The 14,881-nt window shown below is 40.0% G+C and overlaps 1 protein-coding gene across 1 annotated transcript in view; it reads left to right on the plus strand.

Annotated features, from left to right (window-relative positions):
- Window positions 1-14,881, plus strand: part of AFF3 (ALF transcription elongation factor 3) — a 292,287-nt gene that overhangs the window by 181,906 nt on the left and 95,500 nt on the right. Inside the window, exon 8 of the mRNA XM_089511440.1 lies at window positions 539-607. Coding sequence (XP_089367566.1) covers window positions 539-607 — 69 coding nt within the window. The remainder of the gene's footprint in view (window positions 1-538; window positions 608-14,881) is intronic.

Raw genomic sequence — 14,881 nt, forward strand, 5'->3', positions numbered from 1 at the left:
ATATGGAAAAAGTCTGTTTCACAGCCTTACATTTGAAAATGAGTCAAAGTTGTTCAGTTGTATGTAACTGTAGTGCAGATCCTATTAACAATTGAACATAGAATCTCATCCAGGCATGAAAGATTTTAGGCTATGAATGTTTGTTTTTCCTTGAGTACAAAGATTTTTAGTTATGGCCTCTCTGCTTTTAAATTGCTTCCTGAAATCAAATATTTGGAATTTAATTACATCCTTTTTTATTGTACAGAATATATAGTTTGGGTACTCACCAAAATATATCTTGGTTTAGTTTATTTTTGAGTTTCCAAAAAGCAGGGAAACTGAAATATTTTACTAAATATATAATCATGTCATTCACTTATAAACCTTTAATCCGTTTAAAACATACCAGTTCTTCACGTAGGTTAACACATTTGAACAGCCTATTTTTTATATCTAAGAAGGCATGCTCCTTCAACATATTCCATCCATCCCCCAATTTGAACCTGAAACTTTTTATTTTTAATCGTGGTTAATGATAACTACTTGGATTGCTTAGGATGCTGCTGCAAGCAAACATAGTGGCCTTTGATTTGATAAGCTGCAACTGGAGTCTGCCTTCTTCAGGGTAAGAATGTTTCCAAATTATTATTGCACTTTTACTAATTTAAAAACTGTAGATGTATTATAATAATAAGATATTTAACTTTATGTATTTCATTTTATATGTATTGCACTTGAAATAATTACAGTATTTAATTCAATCTGTAATGTCTTAACCACTTGTCAGTTCTCTCACTGAAGTCACTGGAACTTGGAGAGGCTTGGATTTGGCTCAGCTGTGTCCACATTTTTAATGTCATACTTCTGCAAAAGCTCTGACTTAAAACTTCTGCACAATAACACTCTAGTAAACCAGTTAATCAGGCCAGAGATTCAGATAAAGATTATTGGTCTGGAGCAGGGGTAGGCAACCTTTTTGAGCCGGGGGCCGGGTTGCTGTCCCTCGGACAACTGGGGGGGGGGGGGGGCGAAGTCAAAAAATAAATAATTAAATAAATTTTAAAAAATTAAATCTATAAATAAACTGGGACAAATGTAGGACAAAATTTTCAAATGGAGGACACTTTGATTAAAAATGGAGGACATTTGAAAAAAAATGCTGATTTTTTAAAAAATGTTAATATAAATACATTTTTCTGAGGCTTCTATAGACAATTGCCCCCCCAAAGGCCCCAGCGGCAATTGGCGGCAGGACCGGGCTGGGGCCGGTCCCATGGCCTCGCCGGGCCGGATCCGGCCCGCAGGCCACAGGTTGCCTACCCCTGGTCTGGAGTGAGGTTTTAAATTTGTCAATATAACATCTGCAAGACCTCTGTATTATGGAAGTATAAACAAAATACTTCCTGTTCTTTACTTGTCAACAGTGAAGAAAGTGAACAAAAACATTTAAAAATATGAACTATAAAACAAAAACCACAAGCAGCACATAACAACACCAAGATTAAACTAATGATTAATGATTAACCAATTGAGTGATTCATGACTTTTTATATGATGAAATATTTGTCCTTTAAAATGTTTTAACATTTCATTAATTAGTCATTTGCCTGATTGTTTAAGTGTCACTTTTACTTGAGTATAGAAGGTCATCATGTTGGTTCTCAGCATAATACTCTATGACTAATACACTGTTATATAGTTATATAAACACTGTATTATGATTTGGTTTCCCCCCTCTATTTGGTAACGACTCTGGCTATGTTTTTCTGGATTCCCCTACTCAGCTACTCGAGTATTCGTTTTATATGTTGTTTTATATCTTGTTTTATCTGTTTTATTAATTATTTTAATTTTATCTGGATTTGTACGCCACTTTGATCTGAGTTGGAAAAGCGGGATAGAAATAAACTATTATTATTATTATTATTATTATTATTATTATTATTATTATTATTTTAAGAGTGGACCACTGTGAGATGCCTATGTAGGATAAAGAGTGTGATACTGAGATATAGCAGCTACTGCATGTGCTGTGTGGTAAATGTGCCACATTTTTAAACATACATAGGCTAGACACAATCTCAGTGAAAATATATAGTAACAGACTATATAAAGGATGCCGTTTATTTTAAGACTTTAGAGGAACAAGCTAAAACACAATCTCTCAATATGCTCAAACTAGGGGAAAGTAATGGGGTAGCCATCTTGGCTATTTAGCAAATCCAATCAAAAATCCACCAAACAGTGATACCTTTATTGGCCAACCAAAATGCACAATATACATGTTGAAAGTTTTTGAAGCTTTACTGGCTTCTTCATCAGGCAAGGTATATACAAAAGGAGAAAAAAATTGAAGATATTAGTCATAGGTCTGCATTTTGCTGTTTCTCTTCTTAGTTAAGATGGTATGAAGGGGAAAGTTGATATTCATACCTTTTACCAGTCTTCCAACACATACAGGCTTCCAGCATAAGTAGTAGTTTCTCTGTTTACTACAGTGGCAGGAACAGCTCCTCATGCATGCAGTTGTATAGCCAGCTGCAGAATAATGCACCATATGGGACCCTACCAGAAACTAACTGGAGAAATCATTGTACAGTGGGAGAAAGTAGTAATCAGAGTCCACCCAGAACCACTTCAGACTAAGGCTAAGTATTATGGTAATTGGGACTGTCTTACTATCATGGTTGAGTGTATTAAACCTATTCATACACATGCTATGGTGGTGGTTGTTTTTAAGGATAAGACATAGTCATCTGTGTACAATAAAACTTACATTTTCCTTGTAGCTATCTTTAAAGCACCGAAGGTTGAGGGTGGTTCAAATTCAATAATACCATTAATGTGCAGATGGGAGCCGTAATGCTAGATCCCTTTGTTAGATCACACAGGGCAACCATCTAGCATGTGTCATATTTTCAGTTATGTATTGTTATGTGGACTTTTAAAGAAGAGCTTTCTTTCTTTCTGTAGATAATGAGGCCAATCATTTTGCCTGAAAATTGAGTCAAAATAATGCTTTTAAATCAGTAAAAACTGCAAATAAAGCTCCTTCAAGAAGTCCTATCTAAATCCTGCTGCTTCTTCCAGCATGTTTTCCTCACCCAGCTAGTTAATTCATCAGACACAATTAGGCAATTTAAATGACTAAATCCAGAGGAATTTGAAATGGGTGTTATCTATGTTGCATTACTGAATTAGTGCTAAAATGCACATTAGAACACATATCAAAATTCGAGTTTTCTTGGTCATGTTTGCACACAGTGGTTTTGAATCAAGGTGTAAATAAGATAAACATGTAAAGATGTTTTTGCATAAATAACACTTTTTTAAAGGAAGGATTTACATGGAAGTGCATGACTCATACATGCATGTATAGAAGGAAAAGTTTGTCAGGCTGACACCACACAGTCAGTTCTGTGAACGCCAAAAATATCTTCACATCATAAGATTTTTCTTTCACAGCAGCTTGATCAACTATAACCTTAGAAAACTGAATGCTGGATAGTCTATAGCCAGTCAGACACTCTAACACTTAATTGAAGAGCACATGATATTACTTGAAGCTCATCCCACATGGACACAATGGGATGAGTTGTCTCTCACAGTTCTCTCTCCCCTTGCCACCAGTACTTAGTACAATTTTGGCATTGGGTATAGAGAGTTGGAGAGTCACTGTATTTCATTAATATTCTAACGCACTCTCTGGATGACCTTCTGACTAGGTTCAAATCTATTTGTACCTTGTATTGACCTGCCAGGATGGACTGACCTTAGGAAAGTCACACTCTCTCAGCTTCAGAGGAAAGCAATGGCAAACCTCCTCTGAACTAATCTTGCCAAGAAAACCCCATAAGAGGTTCACCTTAGGGTCACCATAAGTTGGAAATGTCTTGAAGCACACAACAACAACAACTGCCCTTGACATTATGTAACCTCTCTGTCTAAGCTCAGGGGGTCACTAACTGCTGCAAGAGTATCCTGGTGTACATTGGTCTCTATAGATTTACATCAACACTCCTTACCTGGTGTCCCAATACACAATGGGATCAATGCAAGTTTGGACCAATGCATATTGGACCTAATGTGCATCAGTTCTCTTGTGCATTGGTCTTGATGCACATTAGTTACTTGGCCATAGTAATGTAACAGCGGTTCCTTACTGAATACAGATGTTATGGAACTGCCCAGTTCTAATTCCCACAGAAGCAACTCCACTTCCAAAGGCACAAGACCCCAACAGGATTCTGACCAATTTCTTCAATAGGCCCTTGAGAATTTCATATTGTACTTCAGAGAAAAATGACTGAATGCTTTGGGATGTAGAATGAATAAATGGATATTTAAAGATACACTCAGGCAAAGGGCTATGAGTGCTAAGATCTTAAAAGTTTGAATTTGAAACTCTGTCCATTCAAACATGTTTGTTCTGCTGAATTGTGGTTGGCACCTATTTTTCTAAGAAGCTGCTAAGTTTTATGATGGCTTAATAAGTTTATTTGTATAAAGAACAATGTATTTACAACAAAAAAGAGCTCTTTAAAAAAAGAATCAAATTAGTGTAGTTTTTTTACTTTTTATGTAACAATAATTGAAAGTATGACAGCCAACTAATTAAATCTAAGCATTTTGCAGAATCAGTATTTAGTTTTAAATTTCAGTTAATTATCTTGTTTAGCACAGTCTCTCAGCTCAGTAACTATAACAATCAATCCTATAAAATTAATTTATTATTTAGAAAAATCTTTTAATAAATTTGCTTTTACTGAGAGACTCAAATGCTGTCAGCTCTGAACACCCTTTGATAGTGGAGAGGTCCATCTAAATCTGATTACATAGCCACAGTTTTAACATATGATAAATTAATTGATTCGGTCTGTGAATTAGTCTTTTCAAATAGTGAATAAAACATGGTTCTGTGGATAAAATAAAAATGTTTAACAAATTGAGGTGGAACAGATGGGTAGGAAAAAAGACCACATAGCACAGCATCAAGCTGTTCTGCTGGGTATTTTTTGCTGTTGCCTCCCCACCATAAATTCACACTGTTTCAGAAACACACCACCTGCAACCTCCCACATTTGCCCAGCTGCCATCTCATTGCATGACCACCCCTTTGATAATCCACACAGTCGCACACGCAATTCTCCACCATGCAGGGCATTGTGTCATGACCAGCAATAAGGAGGACTCGGAGGATGACGAGGAGGAACTTGAGAGAGTGCTGGACCCCAGCCCTGCCTTGCCAGGTCCTAGTTCTGCCCTACCAGATCCTGGGGCTGTTGAGTTTCCTTCAGGGGACACTCTGGATCAGCAGCCTAGCCTTGTTTCAGCAGAGGTGCCAGGCCTGGGAGATGTAGAGCAACAGCCAGGCATTGAAATTCCCAACTTCATCCAAAGGAGGGCAGAAAGGGAGGGCCTGCAAAGGTCAAGACGGATAGCTGAGAAGAGCACATTCATCACTCAATACCTGCGTAAGGGAGCGGCTCTGTGATTTAAGGCAGATGTGAGACGCTGACTCCCTTTGTCAGAGATTATTGCGCTTTCCATTTAGTGAACACTGCTGGCTCTGGCTTTCCTGAACTCTTGGCTCTCTAGACCTTTGACTGCTCTTGAACCTACGACCTTGAAACAGACTCAGCAACCAAACCCTCTGGCATCCTCAACCTCAGACTGAACTGGTATTTGTAACTTCTGGAATCCTGAATCTGGACTGGCTTGTGGCTCACCCTATTCGGACAGAGGACAGGGCTGTTGTTCATAAACTGTCTGTTGGCTGCCCAGCCTTGTTTCCTTTGCTGAGCCACTCTTATGAGTGTGTGTGTGTGTGTGTGTGTGTGCGTTGGCAGCATTCCCAGACACATTGTTGCATCAGTGAGTGAGTGATACATTGGCAAAGCACAATAATGGTGCTCCCTCCATATTCTCCTTTCACCCCTCTTCACCCCATGTCTTTATTGTGTCACATTTTTGCATTCACATCAGGGCATTTATATGCAGCAGCAAAGATGTGCATTTTCTGGGCTAAATCGGAATATCTCCACTTCTTTTTGCTCCGGGTTTTAGTGCAGCTTCGGTGTGGTTTCCAGCTGCTTTCAAGGCATTCATCATCCAAATGCTCCAACTTCAAAGCAGCTGGAAACCGCTTTATTTAGCCCATCTGTTGCACTCCAAATTGGCAAGCATGAGAAAACCTGAAACAACAACAAACATCTGGCCATAGTGGATGTTGCCTTAGATATAATCCATTTGGACTTGTGGGGATGCCTTTCAAAACTGTTCTAAACCCTCAGGTTTTAAAAGCTACAGCCAGACTGCTTTCTAGGGTCAGTTACATGGCGGGAGCATACAACTGTCCTGTTTCAACAGCTTAACTGTCTGTCTGTTTTACGACACAATTCAAAGTGCTGGTTATGACCTATAAGGCCTTGTACAGATAATCCAGAGTATCTAGATCAGTGATGGCGAACGTATGGCACGTGTGCCAGAGGTGGCACTCAGGGCCCTCTCTGTAAGCACACATGCTGTTGCCCTAGCATAGAATGTGCCAGAGTTTCTTACAGGAAAGCCAGAGGGACGTGGCACTTTGCAATAAATAAGTGGGGTCTGGGTTGCAGTTTGGGCACTCGGTCTGTAAAAGGTTTACCATCACTGATCTAGATTATCTGAAAGTTCAAAGATTTCTGTACAAAGACTGCCTGGGCTTTGAGATCTTCAAGGAAGGCACTTTTCTCAAGTGTGCTATGCTGACAGGCATGCCTTGTGGCACCACAGGACACAGCTGTTTGGTGGCTGCTCCCAAACTCTGGAACTCCCTCCTTAGGGAGGCTCCTTGGGCTCCCTCTTTGATTTAGTTCCATATGCTGGTTAATTATTATTATTATTATTATTATTATTATTATTATTATTAATTCCACTATGAGATTTTAACAGTATGCTGTAATGTCTTTATTTTAATGGATGTTTTTAAATTGTTCTTAATTCTATAGATTAATTATGTTTCAAGTATAACTATTTGTTATGTCTTTATTTACATGTGTGTTTATCTGCATCCATTATAACCTAACTCAACTGTAATCTAACTCAAGATCCCTTGAATCCCAAGTTTTGTAAAGGAAAAGGCAGGATTACTATTGTTGCAATGATTAAGATGATGATGACAATGACAATGACTTTGTCTTTGGAATTTATCTAAAGTGCTAGTTATAATTTCACATAGATTTGACAGATTAATGTTGCTCTAGAACCCTACAGCAAAGAGTGACAGGCTGCGTGGCCAAGAGAAAGGAGAGTGAAAGGAGTTGAAAATACACAAAACATGATAACAGCAACCACATTTATGTTTCTTCACTGTAATGCAAAATCTGTCACTTTTTGGTTATTTCAGCAGTAAAGTTTCTGATTTATATTCAGATCATTTCCTTCCCAGACCTCTATAGCATTCTTCCCTCCCCACACTCTCTCTCCATCCTTTGTCCAGTCTTTCCTCAAAACACAGTTGCTAAAACCATTACATTCAGATTCTTTTATCCCTTTATTTCGGGGGGGGGGGGGATTCTCCCACCTTTTCTGGCTTTTGTCCTTTTAAAAATATGGCTTTGCTTGGGAACGTTGGTCCTGTGACTATTGCTCATTGTTCCTTTGGACCATTATTCCACCACTCTAGCATTTCCTACATCTTCAGCCAGCTAGATCAATTCTCAAGTATTGCCCCTCTACGCACATATGTTGATACAGCTTTTTTTAAAAGATCCATTCCTTCTATATCTGAAGTCTGTCATGTGACTTCTTTTTTACTTCCATTATGTTCCATAATAATAATGGTGGTTAAGATGCCAATTCTGATGATTGAAAGATCGAAAGGTTGGCAGTCTGAGGCCCAAGTGCTGCATGATGGAGTGAGATCCCATCACTAGGCCCAGCTTCTGCCAACCTAGCAGTTCGAAAGCATGCAAAGGCAAGTAGATAAATAGGTACCACTCTGGTGGGAAGGTAAACAGCATTCTGTGCAATCATGCTGGCCACATGATCACAGAGTAGTCTCTGACGACGCTGGCTCTTCGGCTTAGTAATGAAGATGAGCACCGCCCCCTATGATCAGACATGACTTGACAACCTTGTCAACGGGGAATACCTTTACCTCTACTGTGTCCTCTAAAAGTTGCAAGTTATACATGGAGACATAAATTTGTGGTGACTTATCACCACATTGTGTACCTTTATCTCTCATTTCCCTTCTGGCTTTTCTTGGACCTTTCATCAGTCTGTGATCTAGGGCAGCCCTCCCCTAACCTGCTGCCCTCTGGATATATTGAGCTACAACTTGCTTCATCCCCAGGTTGCTGAAAGAATTTGTTCAGTAACTTTGGCGGACACAAGACTTAGGAATGCTGCTATAAGGTTTTGGTGTAAAGTATGGAACTACCTTTCTGAGAAAACAACATGTATTTTGTATAAATGATAAGTAATACTTTAGATATGTTTTATGTTTTTTGCTAATTTTAATGTGCAGTGTTCAACGTTTACATATAAAGCCATGATAATACTTAATGAAACAAAGTATTTTGAAATAAGGAATACAAAAGACTTTAAAATAATTTTTGCAGGTAATAAGATACTGCACATTCTTGCTAACAACCTGGTGAGTGTAAGCCCTGCTAAAATTTATAACATGGCATGACTCATTACACAAAACAGTGGTGTCTGTTATGTTTTCACACTGACCTTCATGTTTAAAAATTAAGTAATATTTTCAAAAGTCAGCAGCAGACTGTTACCAGAAATTGAAGAAATATAAACTTACCAAAATAGCTATTAATCACTAGCAGCAGGAATGAAATAAGTGGAATCAAAGGAGGCAAGATATGAATTGGTAAACCAAGTGGCTCTCTTAAACACTTTATTGCTTAAAGCTGTTTCCTCCTGTGATGGTATAAGTGATTAGTCTTGAAATTTTGGCAGGCTCCTTGACTGATGGGAATATTTAGGCTGGTGCAGAAAAGTAATCTTCTGGCAAGTGACCATTGTTCTTTCATTTTTATACAGGCACTCATTTTTATGTTGCTGCTTTGAACCTAAAGTGGGATTGTGTTGCAGAAACCGTTTAAACTTTGAACAGTAAATCTGTCATATTTAATGAGTGATTTTGCACTTCTGTCTGAAAATTAAGACTTGAATGTTGTAGTGAATACAATTTCATTGTGTGTTTTTTTTTAGTAATCCACATTATGGAAAAGGCTAGTTTCTGTGTTGCATCTGTACTGAGCTCTGACTTTGTTTTGATTTTAAACAATATGGTATGTAAAGAAATGAAATGCAAATACTATTCAAGACAAGTTTCTGGATTATCTCTTATCATTAAATACTGTAGTGAGTTCAAAGAGGGCTAAAATCCTGTCTAACTCAGCAGGACTTATTTCAGGGTATTTTGTAGTGCACAGGTGGGGAGAACTGGAACTCACTTCTTGCCATGTAGACATCCATGGAAAAAGTCCAAAATCCTAACCCATGGCAAGCCACAACAAACTTCATTAGAGGAGAAGGATTGAGTCCACATCCAAAATTTGTCTCTACCACTATTTTTACATTCTGATATGGGTAAACCTCTCCCAAATGTATCCACAACTGTTATTTGTATAGGATCAGCCTCAGCTGTATAGGAGGTAACTTTGATCTATAGGGATTTTATCTTCTAGTAAGGTTCCTGTCCCACTGTCAGGCAGTTTTGAGTCTATACCTGATGTTGGTAACATGGGCGCGTTACAGACCGCCGGATTGTGGCGGTCTGGCTCCGCCTCCGCTTGCAGCGTCCGGGAGCCGCAGCCGCGAAACCATGCGGCTCCCGGACGCTCCGAGGAAGGAGCACGGAAATTGCGCTCCTTCCTGGGCCCCGGAAGGGACGCTGCGAGGCGCTAGTCACGCACTTGCGGCATCACTTCCGGGGCATGACGTGCGGACGCACAGTGTCCGCTACGTCAATATGGCGGCGGCCGTGTTGAACAGCCGCCGCCATTTGTCACGGACTCTGTCCGTGATAGGGTTAGGGGCGTCTGGAAGAGATGCCCCTTTTTCAAACTGGGACGTCCTCAGGATGTCCCTAATGGCGGTCTGTAACCCGCCTTAGTCCAACATTTGTGGATATGGTCTTGAGAATTCTAGATTTGGGGCCATGGAGGATTTCAACATTAATGCCAAGATTACTGTGTTAAGAGTGCATCAGGAATTTATGGCCGCCATGTCAGTTAGCTCCTGTCTCAGATAATATCTGACAGAACATGTATTAGGATATATTTTGGATCTGTTTTGTTATACTTTATTAAAGGAATATGTTCTGTGAGTTGGAGATCCATTCACAAAGACTGATCATTGCTCAGTCGACTTTCACTTCCAGGCTACTTGAAACTTCTGCAAGTGTAAAGGATCAGCTGTGCTGGTTTTTCTGAAGTCTCTTACAAAATTTCCAGCAATGGATGTTGCCAGTGATCCTAGCAAGTCCCTGCTCTCTGTTTAGAATGGGGTAACTGGGACCCCCCAATACAATGACTACCAGATGTCCTGAACCTAGCAGGACAGCCAGGTCAGCTCCTTGGTAATACAATCACATCTCCTTATCCACAGATTCAACCATTCATGGCTTGAAAATATTATACAGTATGTATATATGTATGATATAGACTATATATTTCCCGAAAGCAAACCTTATATGGGTCACCATTTTACTATCCACTGTATTTAGTGGGACTTGAGCATCCATGTATCCGGGGGCGGGAGGGTCCTGAAACCAAACCCCAGTGCATACCAACGGCCCACTATACTGAGGGCAATAGTATATAGGGACAATGAAATTAAATTGCAAATGGTTGAAGATTCACAACAATGATCAAAACAGTAGTAAGAATCCATCTTTTGATTTGATATTTGATCTGCCAGTAGGCAAAGACCTTTTTTTTTTTCAGGCAGCCTTTTGGCAATTGACTGGCTCCTCCTAGAAAAGGAGTGTTGAGTTACAGGTGGCATACCTTTTTTATTTTCCTCTTAAAAACATGTTTTTAAATGTTTAAAGCTGTAAATATGCTTTTAAATGTTATAATTCAGTAGCTGTTGTGACTGTATTTTAGTATCACAAGTTACTGTGTTTTTAGATGCATCTGTTTTTTAATCATGTTGTGAGTGCCACTTTGATTGCCAATTCTGGAAGAAAGACAAAGTATTAAATAAATAGTACATATTAGCAGTATCAGAAGAGAAATCTTGCTTTACTACTTTTGCATTTTCCCGTTGTCACTAAACAGAGCTTATTAAAGCAGTGAAGCATCTACTTGGTTTGGGCTCCAACGTGTCAGAAGCCCATTCTGACCAAATTGTCCACCGTGACCATTTCTGCATATACAGATGCTGATAGCTGTGGTTAAACCTAATGAATCACAAATGGGTGGAATTAGTATACTATCTAACCATGCTATCATGCATGCTTCCTAGCTTGTGAAACATAATAATGTGGACAAACCACTTGGAAACATTAGGCCTGTTAGCTAACTCTTTGGACCTTGAACTGTGAAACTAGTTGAGCCTGGGTTGAGTTTTCAGGTATCAGTGATGATTACTGCCACTCTGAGAAACAGTACATAGAGAGATTTTGTAGCACCTTTGAGACTAAAAGAAAGAAATTTTCAGCATGAGCTTTCGTAGACTTCAGTAGACTCAAAGTATCAAATTTGCTAGGATATGTGGTGTTAGTGGTCCATTTCAGTTTCAGATAGTTTCAAGTTGGGGAATGGAATGAGCCTTGCTTGCTCTGGTGAAGAAGTTGCCCTAAGCAATGGATAAACTAAGTTCAACACTGTTATTTCTCCCTTTTTAGTAGGCTTTGATATCATTAATCACAATATTCTTCGAGATTATTTGGTTCAGGAGGAACGGTATTACAGTGTCTCCATTCCTTCCTAGAAGGGGTGCTGGGGGACTTCTTTTCCATCCAGCCACAGTGCTGCTTTTTAAAATGATTCAGAAAATTTTACATGGTGCAGAATGTGGCCACCCATTAGGAAGTCAGCTAATGTGATAACTATGGCCCGTTACAGACGGGCCATATAGTACACGCGGAGCGCATACTAGGGTTAGGAAGGGGCGGTGCTTCCGCACCCCCTAACCCTAGTGCGTGCTCTGTGCGCACAAAATGGCAGCAGCTGTTCCAGACGGCCGCCGGCATGACGACATCACGACCGCGCCACCTATATACGGGGCGGCGCGGATGTGACGTCGTCGCTCCGTGCCAGGGCTCTTAGTGCACCCTTAGCGCGGAGCAGGAAGGAGCTCCGTTTCGGAGCTCCTTCCTGGTTTGCGCCGCTGGGCGCAGCCTTCACACGGCTGCGCCCAGCAGCACAAAGGAGAAAGGGGCCAAGCAGCCCCTTTCTCCTCCTCCCCGCCGCCACGGGGTGTCCTTGGGGCTTGAAGCCCCAAGGACACCCCTTTCCAGGCTGCGGGGAAGCGGCCTTTTGCCACTTCCCTGCAGCCCGGAAAGCGGTGGATCGGGGCTTCAGCGGCTGCCGGTCTAACCGCTGAGGCCCCGATACACCGGGGAAAGAGGCGGGTGCAGACCGCCCCAAACGGGCAGTCTGTAACCCGCCAATACTACACAAGTTTGTGCTTTTCCAAACTCAGTTTTAAAATCTGGTTTTAACATTTACATCCTTTAACTAATATGAGATAAAGTTACCTTGAAGGACCATCTTCACCCACATAAGGATTTATATTATTGTTGTTGTTGTTATTGTTATTTTTTATTTACTTACATCCCACTCCCCCCCCCCCCAAAAAATAAAGATTCAAGATGGCACTTAGGATTTACCCTTTTTAAGATCAGCAGCTGACCCCTGTGTTCATGCGCTCGCCTGTGATAACTAGATGGTGGGCATAGAGAAGAAGTATTTTTGTTGATGTATACCTTGCTAAGGTAGACCATACCCCTTCATTGCAGTTTTTTTGAAAAGTCTGAAAGATCAATTTATTCTCCATGACATTTTTATAAACACATTTTATGGTTCTACTGACGGTTTTAGCTGTAATTATTTATTGGATTTTAACATTTATTGAACTGGACTTGTGATGGTCATTGGTACATATGGGAGAAACTGCCATGTAAAAAGATAAGAAAAAAAATGTTCATATACATCATGTACTAGTCTGCCAAGGTTCTGAAAGGTTTACATGCATTAGAATAGTAAACTTGCCCCCCCCCCCAAAAAAAACCCCTCTTCACCCTACAGCTAAAAACTTAATTGTAACCTAGGGGCGGTAGAGACCAGCACTTTGTGTTGGCCTGACCGTGAACTAGGGCTGAGGTAGGACGGAGCGTTCACAGGCTTCCAAACCCTACCGCTTGCCCTGGGTGCCATCTTGGTGTGTGCCCATCATACAGGGCACGCTATGATGATGCACGTTCATCACAGCTCCCAAACAGCACTGGTCAGAAGGGGCATTATGATGGCATGCAAGTGCCACTATGGTGCCACTCCCAGGAAGTGGCTTACGGGAGATTCTTTTTGCTCCCAAGAAGGAGAGGATTGTTCCCTCAGCATGTAGTTGCCGCAGCAATGATCTGGGGCAAACAGGGGCGGCATTTAGACGTCCGTCTGTCAAGCCCCTTACTCTCCCCTGTCCTTAAGCCATCTGTGACTGGGGAAGTGTTTTATTGAGACTGCTCTGTTTAAAATCATCATTTTGCTCAATTATGCTGGTTGCCACTCAGGCAAACTTTGTAGTTTATTATTCATTCTGATGACTAGAAAACATCTCGGGAGGGTTTCTGCCCTGAAAGACAACCTGTACAGATTGTTTATAAAAAATTGTAAAACTCTGTAGCTTATTATAGTCACTAAACAAAACAAAACAAACAAAAATCCTCGTAGCAATAACCCCCTTGCCCAAATAGTGAGACTGTTCCATGTGTACCTAATACAGGCTATTGGAATGGGGGAATGCAAAGACGGGAAGGGAGAATGACACAGAATGACCTGGAAGAAGGATATTCAGGAACTGAATTGGATGGAACACTGAACAGGAGTATAATACACTGAAATAATTTATTGTGGGTTTCATTTGTTAGATTTTAATATTTTATTTTATTTTTTAAAAACAATTCTAAATTAGGGTGAGATTTCTGTTGTCTGGATAGTCACCCCCTAAAACTTGACCAACCCATGTTTTTTTCACCAACCCTCTCCTTTCCACACAAAGACTACTTTAAGAGTATTTGAAAGGGGGTTAATGGGAGAATTTTTCCAAAAGTGCTAGAAAAACCCATCCAAAATACCCTAAAGACAACACAGAGTGACACAATATTGCTTTGGGTCAGCTGTGCAGATCTTTGGAGGTGGCTGAAATGGAGCATTGCAGCCCTCTGGGCTCCAGAGCATGTCCACCCCTGTCTTAAGTATTTCTAGGAGAGATATTTGCTAATCTTGTTGTATTAAATTTACTAATAATTCTGATGTCTCAATTTTCTTTGTTAATAAGCTGTCATCCTCTGGTTTTTTTTGTTTGCTTGCTTCTTCAAATAAACAGAACATGCACTGAAAAATATGCATTAGTTTTCAAGCATGTGGATCTGTTTCTCTGATAAGAGTTGCCACAACTAATTTAAAAATGCAGTTTTGTTGATATTGTGATAACATATTGTCTTAAATGAAATACATGCTTTGTACTGTATATAGATATGCATTAGGAAAAGCTGACCATCTGGTATGTAATAAGGAAAAGTTAGTGATAGTAAATTAACGCAGACTGAAACATGTGTCCACTCCGTTATTCATAAAATTGTGTTGTAGAACTTAGACATTGTTTCTTATATGATAAAAGAATGCAATTCTGTTGTAATAGTCACAAAATTAATCTTGTACAT

Source organism: Sceloporus occidentalis, unplaced genomic scaffold (genome assembly GCF_023333645.1).
Source record: "Sceloporus occidentalis isolate IW3139 unplaced genomic scaffold, rSceOcc1.0.p SCAF_2, whole genome shotgun sequence".
Classification (NCBI taxonomy): domain Eukaryota; kingdom Metazoa; phylum Chordata; class Lepidosauria; order Squamata; family Phrynosomatidae; genus Sceloporus; species Sceloporus occidentalis.